General features: G+C 35.7%; 1 protein-coding gene across 7 annotated transcripts in view; it reads right to left on the bottom strand.

Moving 5' to 3' along the window:
- The window catches only part of LOC5570378 (protein Wnt-2), a 74,560-nt gene that overhangs the window by 30,375 nt on the left and 31,809 nt on the right, over positions 1–12,376 (bottom strand). For all 7 annotated transcript variants that reach the window (XM_021844480.1, XM_021844482.1, XM_021844479.1 and 4 more), the window contains 2 exons: positions 7,009–7,163; positions 6,885–6,947 (listed from right to left, as the gene is read on the bottom strand). In XM_021844480.1, the coding sequence (XP_021700172.1) occupies positions 6,885–6,947; positions 7,009–7,163 (218 nt within the window). The remainder of the gene's footprint in view (positions 1–6,884; positions 6,948–7,008; positions 7,164–12,376) is intronic.

Below are 12,376 nucleotides of genomic sequence, written 5' to 3'. Positions count from 1 at the left end.
GTTTTTGTAGGTTAAGTGTAATCCAAAATTTCTATTTCTGCTCAAACATGTTAAAAAGACACGTACAATCCAGTTATGCCGAAAAAACTACATGACATAACATAGAAATTTTATTTATGATAAAACAGGGTAAACAATAGGATTTCTTGAAGTTTTTATTCATAATGATTTCTGAGTGGAATCTGTAATTTCTATTAGTACTCAAAAATGATCTCTAGACGACTGAAATCAAATTAATGTTAAAAAACACTATATGTCAGTTCTTTGAATTATGGTTTATAGGCAAACTATACAGAAAAAGGGATTTCTTAGTTATTTCAGTAATTTAAATTTATGAGAGTAATAAAAATTTATACTCCTTGTCAATGTTCTATGCAATTCTAAAGCAAATTTATGTCGAAAAATGTAAAAAAAAATATTATAGAGCAACATGACAGAAGGAAGTTTTTTACTAGGACGTTCTATTCGAAAGACTGAACTGATCTAGATCAGTTATAACCTATAATTGATCTAAATCCAAAGGGATCAAAATGTAGTGCAACTGCATCCAAAATACTTTGTCAAAGATTCCAAACCTCTACCATGCACATCCAGATCACTAAAGGTTTTGGCATGATAAATCTGCCTCGTTAGGGATGCTCGAATTATTTGATTGCTGTACATGTATTATCTGTCTAGTTCTTCTTCTTCTTTCTGGCATTACGTCCCCACTAGAACAGAGTCTGCATCTCAGCTTAATAACTGAGAGCTTATCAGGTATCAGGTATCAGAAGGCCGGCTCCAGAGGCACGTTCCCCGCCATTTGGGAGATTTGTGCCATCGCCATGTTTGAGCCTATTTCATCATCTACCCGATGGGAGAGGAAAGGGAAGGGGAAGATGGGAGGAAATAGGAGTGGGGTCCCTTGAAGAGGGAAAATCGCATAAGCGAATTAAGAGCATGTAGCTCCATACCACAATGGGTTCGAACAGCGCCCTAAAAAGGGCACTGCAAAACGCATGAGCGTAAAGAGAGCCTATAGCTCATTACCACAGCGGGTTAAGAATAACAGAAGGTCCTGAAGATTCAGGTTACTGAAATCAGTTTCACCTAATAAGTGTTTACCAAGTAATTGGAATCGCCATTACGCGAGAACTTGACAGTTACATATCAGGTGATAAGAAGTTCCATAATCGGAATCACAACTATCACACACAAATGTATCAACACACTGAATATTTGCCATGTGATAGTTGAGTCAGCAGTGGCCAGTTAAGGTTGTAACCAAGCGACTGCAATTCTGCTTTGACAGATTTGTTAAATACTTAGCCACCTTTGGAGTGGCTCAGTAATGTACAGACATCCACTCGTCCCGCGAAGGGAGTTGTGGGGAACATTTTCTATAAGCAAAGTGACAAGCAATTTTGAGATCACTCAAAGCAAGGACAATTGTGTCCCAATTCACCGGAAGTGGGAACATCCAAATCACTAGGATTTCCAATGGACGGAGAAAATCCATGGAATTTGGTCACAACCAATTCACAGTTTGTGGAGTATAACAAATGCATAGTCTGCGAATTTACATTCTTATGTTCATATAGAGATGTAGGCGATTTCCTACAATAAGTAATCCAAGATTAGAACTACTTAAGCATTCCATCAGACTGGAGCTTCTCAAATTGATATCTGAGCTGCTCCAGATGATGTGATGAGTATCAGCATCACTGCCCACAATCAGCAGAAGGCCTTTTCATAGACAGTGAACGATAACTCGTTTGAAATCATCCATTGGGGATGGTTCATCATGTGGTAAATACACCACAAAACGAAAGACGTATTTCCTATTGAGGTCACATATAGAAATATCAATTGTGACAGCACATACATCTCTGGTTGTTAACTCAGAAATGAGTGTAGCGACGTCAGCGCTATTCACGAGCACGTATGCACGAGGCATGGCACGCGAGTATGCCATTTCATGTTTCTGAAAGTAGCAAAAACTGGGTCCACTAGGTTACCTAGATAAAAGTTCACAAAAGTAAGGTTTTTGAACTACCGCCACTTGAGCTGTACCATTTGCATGAGTCTACAAAGATTGATCGTTGCTGACATTTTATGCTGGAGATTGATCTAACTAAGCTATCCTAGCCGTAGCCACTACCCAAACTAGGCAGGATTAAGCTTTTCGCCATCTCAGAACGAAAAAGATCAGCAGCGAACAAAAACCAGATCGGTAGCTCTTAAAAGTCGCCAAAGGCGAAAAGCACAGATTACACTGCATAAAACGCATAATGCGAAACCATAGAGGTGAAAATTTAAACTAAATTACAATGTTTTAATAATCCCACCCTTATTTAGCCTCAGGCTTGAGACTGAAGAAGGGCAGCCGATTATCTCGGAGAAACACAAGGTCACCTGCACCATTGCTCCGGGTAGCACAGGAAGGGCATAATACTGTAGAGGGCGCCCTGGAACTCCACAGGCTCCGTTTGCGGCTAGGTTTTATTTAGACCCCCCTAACCATTCATTCTTTGGCACGGTAAGCTTAAAGCCGTATGAATTAGGGGTCACCTGTGAGGTGGACTTTTACCACCGGAACAGGCAGTCCGTAGTGTTAATTCTTAGCCAGTTGAAACAACCGCTACCGACACTACGCGGCTATCTAGGCTGATCGGGAAAAGGAAGTTAACATTGATGATTAACTCCTGACGTGCCCAAACAGCCACTACCATGCACATCCAGATCACTAAAGGTTTTGGCATGATAAATCTGCCTCGTTAGGGATGCTCGAATTATTTGATTGCTGTACATGTATTATCTGTCTAGTTCTTCTTCTTCTTTCTGGCATTACGTCCCCACTAGAACAGAGTCTGCATCTCAGCTTAATAACTGAGAGCTTACTGTGCCAATGATCATTTTTGCATGCGTATATCGTGTGGCAGGTACGAAGATACCCTATGCCCTGGGAAGTCGAGAAAATTTCCTTTACGAAAAGATCCTCGACCGGTGGGATTCGAACCCACGACCCTCAGCTTGGTCTTGCTGAAAAGCTGCGCGTTTACCGCTACGTCTATCTGGGCCCCTATTTGTCTAGTTACCTAGTTTGAAAAACCTTAAATTACAACATTTGCGGCAATATTTGTCATTCCGCTTCAGTGTGTGTAATTTATATTGGTTTAATTGCTCTAGGGCAAATTTAAACACCTCTAGGAACATTTTGTTTCCTACCTGAATGAAATTATGGTACAACTGATATTTGATCCCGGGGCTCCAAGAGTTAAAACAGTTAGTGATACCTGCTTCCGTTGTTATTAAACCAAAAGCATGAGCTTAATTGGCAAAATGTATTATCAGAAATGATTTTGAAAACGTAAGGTGGAAAAATGGACGTAACTATCGCTTGTACTTGAACAAATCTATCTCAACCATCCGCGAATATATGCAGAAACTACTGGTAGCAAGGCGAATAGGGCAGGATAATTTAACTTTTAAGAAAAAGTAGTAAACAAGTATTAAATATGGATAAATTGTAAAACCAGTGGTAAAATCTAAGCTTTACGATACTATTTCCTCTTAGAAGTAAAATATGCTAAGTTGGCTTTCCAAAAATGTACACACAATAATTATTTCTGCCATTATTCAAATAAATGCTGAAAATTTAGTTTTTCTGGTAAAACAAAATTTAAACAAAATTGAAATTATGCAATAACACGAAAAAAATAGTTTGAAGGGGGAGATCCCCCAGTACCGAACAGCACCCATTACCGGACAAGTAAAATTAGAAGAAAAGAAAGCTATTATGGAGAGTAATAATTGCATAGAATAATACAACCTTGAAATATGCATGCCTTTTTAAAAAATTAGAGATATTTGAAAATCGTTGAAAAGTTGACGTATCGCCTTAAATTTGAGCCTTATTTGTAATTATTTTGAATATGGCAAAATAGTTTAGATCTCGTAAGCAATATCGAATATAATGATAATTTGAAACTATGAATGCATTTTGTACTATATTTAAATTAAATGTGGACAAACTGACAAACCATGGTTTAGCATCTCCTGTACCCCAGTGTCGTACAGCTTGATTTGTTATATGAATTTTTGTAATATTTGCACCAGTGTCTCAAAATACATTCATTTTCATCCGTTGATCATGGTATCAAACATGCTATAAAAAAAAAAGAATGAACATTCAGAACAACATCGTAATATGTGTTGTTTTTCATTATGTACGGAAAAGTATTTGGATCGACATCTTGAACACCGTCAAACGGGGTGACTTGCAACACATTGTAATTTACAACTAAATTTCACTATAAAACCCAAATTTCAAAAGAAAATTTGTAATAAATCGGTGCTTCAATACGTGTGACTCACAATTCAAGTAACGGTCACGATAAAGCCTGTTATTATAAATATGTTTAAATGTTAAACATAATTCTTTTAAATGTCTTGTAAACTCATATTTGATGGAGGTTCAAAATCGTGACCTGAAAACATGAGATAGATATAATTTACAAAAGTAATACTCTACATGGTGTTTCTATAACTAATAAGTGATAATATGACAAATTTTATTTTACGAAATTGTAGCAATAAAAATCATTTTTATATAAATGTACCTATGCGGGGTGACTTGCAACACTTTATGTCTAAGCAATTTAGAGTTTGATAAAAGTTAAAAACTTATGTGTTAGTTCTACTTTATAATTAAAAGAGTAATAATTCATCAATCAACTGCAAACACTCGTTAAAAATATTGTTCAGTTCTGATATTGGACCTTGTGGATTTAATGCCTCTTTTTCCCATACAAAAATAGCTCTATTATTTTGTTACAAAAAGGTATTCAAAGTGCTCTTGTACTGGTTCGAATGCTTTAAATACATGAATAACAATACATAACAAGTGTGACTACTAAAAAATATCAACATTTTGTTGTCAAAAACTAAATTAGCATTGACTGTTGCAAGTCACCTCGCACAAGGACGTTTAAAAAATGTCACCTATTTAATAACTTTTGATATGACAAAATAATTCGACTCAATCTTCTGTCATCCCATTCTGTAGGCAAGGAATTTAGATTTTTAGATGACGTTTAGATCATGGTTTTAGTTGATTGAATTCGAAAAGTGTTGCACCCCGTTTGACGGTAATATTTATCGTAAATGGGTAACAGGATCACATAAAACCACTATTTTTTTAATTATAAATTTAGTGGCTTAAGTGTCCGGTACTGGGGGATCTCCCTATACAATCACACATGTTCTCAATAATGAGAAATTCATCTCTATAATTCATTTGATTCAAAAAATATTTTTCGACTTCTTTCGGAAATTATGACATCTGGCCCATAGTGCTGTGGTTTCGAGCGGTTGCTGCCAAAGGCAACTTGTCCTGATGCATTTCGATTCGAATTTGCTCAACTTCATCTCACGACGCCCATGTGAAAACGCCAATTAATAGTCTCGTTCGTGTTGTTCGCGTGGACAACGCTCGAACCAGCAAAGCCGATGGAATTCCTGATAGGATGAAACGTTTTAATTATTTTCCTCAATTTGTGTTCTGCTGATAGGATGGTGGCAGCAACACTCGATAAAAGGTGCGTTGATATTGGCATGTATTGACAAGCTACATATGATTACGACATTGAAGGTCAAAAATTATCGAATACAGAAGATAGAGTTGGTAACTAAAATGTATAGATCAAAACTGTCTGTATCATAGCTTTTAAATTGATCAAAAAAAATACATGAAGGATCAATATGTAAATCAAACGTTTTATTCGATATTTATTCGAATCAGAATTAATTTGTTATATACGTTGGGGTTAAGGACCCCAAGTTTTTGGAAAAGTTCGCCGTCATTGACCGAATGCCATTCAAGCGTTTTTGACACTAAATTCAATGCGAAGTTTCCTGGTAGGTTTGGAATTTAGAATGGCTACGGCGCGTTTTACTTAAACTGCCACATTAACCTCAAAGCTTAAGGACGTAAAAGTTGTATTTCATCACAGTTTCGTCTATTAGTAAAAAAAAAAGCACTACTGTTTCATTTTCGAGAAATTGTTGACGTTTCAGTCGGATTTGGGATCAAAAACTGTAGTCTTGTTTCTTCTCCAACGTTTCGATCCATATTGGATCTTCTTCAGGGATTGTTTCGTCCAGGGTTTACGTTGTGTTTCTTATGGTCCCGAAGGGGCAGACGAATGAACGAACGACTTCTCTTCTACTATTGAATTATTGCCTCCACCGAGAGCCACTGCTCGATGGGAAAACGATACGGTTACAGTGACAACTTACGAATCCGAATCCGATCAAAGAAGATCCAATACGGATCGAAACGTTGGAGAAGAAACAAGACTATAGTTTTTGATCCCAAAAATCCGACTGAAACGCCAATAACTTCTCGAAAATATATCCAACATTCGAATTTAAGAAGTAAATTTCTACTGTTATACTCAGATTAACGGGCAAGCCATATTGGCGACACCAAGTCTGAAGGGGCAGTTAGACAGTTTACGCGATTTTTGTTTGAAACTCCTCTGCCCACTAATATTTTACGTAATCAATGGACGCCCCCAAATAGCCAATGAGAACTGTGCATCAAATCGTACAGCGTGCTTATAAACATACCAACTACTAAAGATAGATAGTTACATAAGTCGGATACTCTATTAATGAGGCTCAATGTAACGCTATAGCGTATCTGTTTCGAGTTTTAACAAAAGTAGTAATAACACTCATCCGCAAAACTCAATTCCCAACTCGCTGCTTGACATAATGTCGAAACTCCAAAACTCATTTTCTTGTGCATTTTATGTTCAGTTCTACAACCGCTCACATCAACTCAAACAATAAATAAGGATATTACAAAAAATAAACAAATCATGAAGTGAAATACTCACCAATTATTACTATGTGACCAAACATGTCCTTTTTCCAAACTTGTGTACAATTCCAGCGATGACCTAATTAACCAAAATAAATGTTGTAAAATGTGAAACTATTTGGAGTAATTATTGAAATTACCTCTGAACTGGTGCTGACACTCCTGAGCGCCAAGTTTTTGACCGGTGCTTAGAGATACAACGGCATCCGGAGCTTCAACACAGAGTTGTCGTTGATAAGGCGAAAGGCCTGGAATACGCGAGCAGAGCACAGAAGATGTGAAACTTTCGGCAAGTCTGTAGAATGGAACACATAACAAAGACGTCACATTAAATGGAATTCCGTCAATATATAGATATTAATTATTATCTTATACATAATATCATACTTATGCATATATTTCTAAGACATAACATTATCAGATAAATAAATGAAAAACAAACACGTTAATGCTTCCAGTGGACGGTTTGCCCTTTGAAGGAAGCACCACACTATACAACGGACTAGCGTGCAAGGAAAATTTGTCCGGACTGAAGCGGAAATCGAACCCACACTCCCACACGATGCGGCTAAATGCTTGGTAACACTAATCGAACGGCAACGAAGCCACTTTACCATTTCATATCAAATTTTAAGACGAGTCTAATACAAGACACTGAAGACGGCCTAACAGTTGAGGTCTAAATACACGTATCTGTCAAAGGATACAAACTATAGTGGAATTAAATGGTATAGTACTAAATTCGTTTTTTTTTATTTATATAGGGTTTCCCAGAAAGTATGGATAACTCTTTTAATAATGAAAATGACAATGTTTTTTCAAAGCAATAAATCTTTTTATATTTTTTTTCTTTGGGACATTTTAGAAGGCGCCTGGGAAATTTTGTTTTGGTGAATAAAATTACATTAAACATTGCAATTTTTAATTTAAGAAAATCAATTCTTATCTAGCCAGCACACACCTTATTTTTGTGTTTTGTTGGAACTAATTTTGTTTAAAACTAGTAATGAATAGGTAGATGAAAAACCGTATTTAGTACTATATCATTTAATTCCACTATAATTTGTATCTTTTGACAGATACGTGTCGTGTACTAGAATCTAGTACACGAGGAAGTCGAGTCTAGTACACGACACTGCAGACCACCTTATAGTTGAGGTCGAAATACGCGTATCTGTCAAAAGATACAAACTATGGTGGAATTCAATGGGTACTATACCATTCGGTTTTTCATCTACTTATAGGTATTCCACTAAACAGTTCGAAGATACATTATAATAGTAATGAATTATTTTATCAGAATCATTCAATGTAGTGATGTCAAATACATCGTTTCTAAGAAGTTCCACAAAATTTTTGTTTGAATATTTATTTGGCTTTACTAGGAAACTAAGGATTTCATAAAATGGTTGAATTCTGAAAGCAAGTTTTTCTCTCCACGTAAGATAACTCCACGAAAATATAACTTGTCAGGTATTTTCAATATAAATAAAAATAATTCATTCCAAATTTACTTATGTCAAATATCTACACTTTTTGAAAGGCAACCACAATTTTAGATTTTTACATGTTTTAATAGATATACTTTGATTTGTGCAAAACTGATAAGAGGAACTTCCAGATATGTAACACCATCAACAAAAAGGTATGTATGTATGTATGTAGCCACCATCCTAGCTTGAGCCTTGCTCTGCATGCGGTTCAACTGCACATTGAAGTCAATTTTCATCATTAATTTTAATTTAAAGCCTGTCCACGATAAATTTCGGACACTTTTTTTTCAGTGTAGGTTTTGAATTATTTCACGGATTGCTGAAACGTTTCACCTATATGACAGCTGAAACTCTCCACTTTATTTCGTGGTACAACATGTTTACATTATCGTAACATTCACTGAAATGGCGTCCAATCAAGTGGAAGTGCGCAAACGCATTTTGTTTGAACGGCAGCAAAATCCGAATTTATCGGTACGCGATCTTGCCAAAAAAACTAAAGCTACCGAAAAGTACGGTATTTAGTGTTTGCAAATCATTTGACCAGCGCTTGACTGTGGATCGGAAGGTTGGAAGTGGAACAAATCGAAAAGTATGCTCCCGACAAATGGATAAGAAGGTGGTAGCCATTATTGAGAAAAATCCCAATCTTTCTGTGCGAAATGTGGCTCGCAAAGTTGGGAAGTTCGAGAATTTTACAGAAAGAAGGATTAACATCCTTGTCAACTGTTTATTTTGTAGATATAACTCTTTTATTCTGAAATAAACAATTGTTTTTGTTGAATTATGAGTAACTTTTTTTTGCTGCCATTATTTGGGTGTCCGAAATTTAACGTGGACAGGCTTTATAATACTGCACGCTATGTCTGAACCAGACGATTATGAAAATGGAATGTACATCGGGCTTTTTTATCGCTAGAAATTAGTATTCGGGTTATATTTTCATAATCGGAAGGTTGTAAAATATTCCATCGGTGGAATATTGATTTTTTCCACTTTTAGCTATTTTTCATTCTAAAACCCATGAAAATCCCGATTTTAGACGAGTTTCAACTTATACAAAATGTATTGAAAAAACTTCATCTATAAAATATTTTAAATTTTCCGATTATGAAAATATGGACCAAATACTGATCTCTAGCGAGAAAAAATTCGATTTACATACGATTTTTATAATCGTATTGTTCAGGCATAGCGTGTACTGTTATATGAAGGGCCAAAAGGGGGGTGGCTGACCTGTTAGCAGAGACACTTACGCGAAACCCGCGGAAAAAGGAGAATCTCCTTCCAACAAATATAATAATGAAAATCACAGTACTAGTCCAGCTTTCTACAAGATGGTTTGTAATAAGAAGGGCACGTCAAATTCATTGCAACTGTTGCAGATGTGCACCCATCTACAAGGATGTTACGGTGCATTTTCCTAGACTCCGGTTGGCACTCCACTCCATCGTCCAGCTGAAAGTAACATCATCAACAAACAGGTAGTTCCGAAATTGCAGTATGGTAAAGTCATGTCCATATTTTCTGGGACACCCTATAGGCATTCCACTAATCAGCTCGAAGATTTATTATTATTATTTATCGGATACATACCGCAACAAAAATCGGCGAACAGCCAAGTTAAATATTTCGAAAGGAAAACTACTTTTTGCAATTCCGTTGCAAATCAGCCTACTTCTTATCAAGAGAATGGACAACATAAAGGCCTACTTTTCCTACCGAAAAAAAATTGAGAAACTCAAAACAATAACACCCAAACAGTACTGAAAAGTGCTACTTTTCGATACTGATGCTGAAAGTAGCACTTTTCAGTACTGTTTGGGTGTTATTGTTTTGAGTTTCTCAATTACTAGGTTCTGATTCTACATCCGTATGATGAACCAAATCGAGTCGGATTTGAATTGTAGATTCAGATTTAGAATCAGAAGCTAGTTGGCTGTGAGGGATTCCGAGTAGAAATAGGATGTACCTATACTGCCCTTCTACGCATACTTGTGCCATGTTCTATGTAAACCTTATGGAACGCGGGACAAATATGCGTAGAACGGCAGTATAGGAGGTAGTAGTAAGTTCTCTACAAAAAAGACCGGAAGCTTTATGGGGCGATTCGTCCAGTGAACGTAGGGGCAGTAGTTGAAAATCTGTGACTTTCATGTCTATGGTCATACTAATGCATCACAGCGTTCCTGATTGAAATATATCGAGTCACTTCAACGCATGAATGCCATGTGAATTCTTTTGAATTATGTTCCTAGATATGAATTAACTCAAACGGCATTTTTCGTAATTGCAAAAAATGTTGTATGCAACGCGTTGCAAATCTCACTTTTTTTAGCACGCTTCGTATTTATCCAACTCGGCTAGCCTCGTCGAATGTACGACTCGTGCTGAAAAAATCATCATTTTGCAACTTAAATGATACTAATAAAGAAATTAAAAAAAAAAACGAAATGTACATTCAAAACCTTTTTTTTCTCTTATAAGCAGGTGAAATCAACTCACCTGTAAAAAATCTGAACTGCTACGGCAAATGAAATGTAATATGTTGTTAACAAAATGTTAATAAAATCTTAGATTTGTTTTACCAAATTAGGATGATAGTGTTGTCTAATAACACAGAACAACTAGATATAAGAAATAATGAATGTAATATTTGGAATGATACTAATAAAGAAATTAAAAAAAAAATCATTTTGCAACTTGTTGCAGCTTGTTGCACTTGTTGCATCTGTCTAAAAATATGGGACAGGCCAGTTTTGCAGGATTTTTTTTATGAAATTAGAGAAATCAACACATAAACTCTCCATGACTCGATTGAAAATTGAAGAAACCATTGAGTTAGGGAGGTGTCGAGTTAAAGAACATAAAACCAGTGCAAATGCGATCCAAGGGACCATCGAGGTAGCCATGAAAACCAACTTTTACTATAGCTCTCTAACTCGATACGAAACATCGAGTATGGAAGGGTTGATTGTATTACAATTCCAATAAATTAAAAGGTTCCAAAAGCAAGGAAATTCTAGCTACACAAATACAATGTCTATATATTAGTTGAGGGATTAGCCTATATCTTCTTAATGTTATCAATCTGAACAGGAACATATTTAAAATAACTCGTTTGATTTAAGTGATTTTAATCTCCAAGTTGTATAAATTTGAAACATTTCGGTGCAACATATTCAAGATTGCTCTGAGCTTTCCATGCTGTTCAAAAGAAGTTTGTTGTTGTTTTTTTTTCGTTTCAAGCCAACAAAAACTATGCAAACAAATTTTTACGATTGGGACCTGGAGCGCTTCGTAGTCCTTTTGTAAATTTCCTAGAATTAAAAAAAAAAACTTAAAAGCCAATTTTGTTTACATTATAAAAGATTTCTCAATCAAGAGAAAGCTTTTAGCAATTCTTGAAGGACTAATTAGGAAGAAAAGTGAACTATTATTTTAAAAAACGTGAAAGTTTCAGATGAAATTATTAAATTCGTATCCAGAAGCTTCCAAAAGAAGCTTATCATTCTTGTTTTGTATATTTAACAGTTTTTTTCATTGTCATATTTTCCTTGCAAATGGAAAAAAATGCCAAGGTTGTACTTATTTTAAAACCAGACAAAAATCTTCTCGAAGTTTCTAGCTATCGTCCAATCAGCTTGCTTTCTCTATCAGTTAACTATTTCAAAAATGTATTATGATCAGAATAATGGTTCACGTCATCGATTTTTTTTTTTTTTCAAATGACATGGATATTCGACCAGTCTTAAAATTTTAAGTGTAACAATTTTGATTTGTTTAAGCTAATCTCAAGGCTATTCAACTAGTCTTATCCTTCTAGATATAAAGTCTGTTCCATTTAGAATTTTGCCGCATTAAAAATGAGTGATTTCTTCAAGAGCAAAAAGCGGGCAAAACTTGTCGCATCATTTATGTAGCATTGTTATTAAGCTTTAAGGAGAAAAGATAAGAAAAAAAATTCGCAGCCTTTCAGTTTAGTTTTTTAATTTTTCACTGAATTCCACCCATG

This window comes from Aedes aegypti, chromosome 2, assembly GCF_002204515.2.
Source record: "Aedes aegypti strain LVP_AGWG chromosome 2, AaegL5.0 Primary Assembly, whole genome shotgun sequence".
In the NCBI taxonomy this organism is placed as follows: Eukaryota; Metazoa; Arthropoda; class Insecta; order Diptera; family Culicidae; genus Aedes; species Aedes aegypti.
This window is presented reverse-complemented; position numbering and strand designations above follow the sequence as displayed.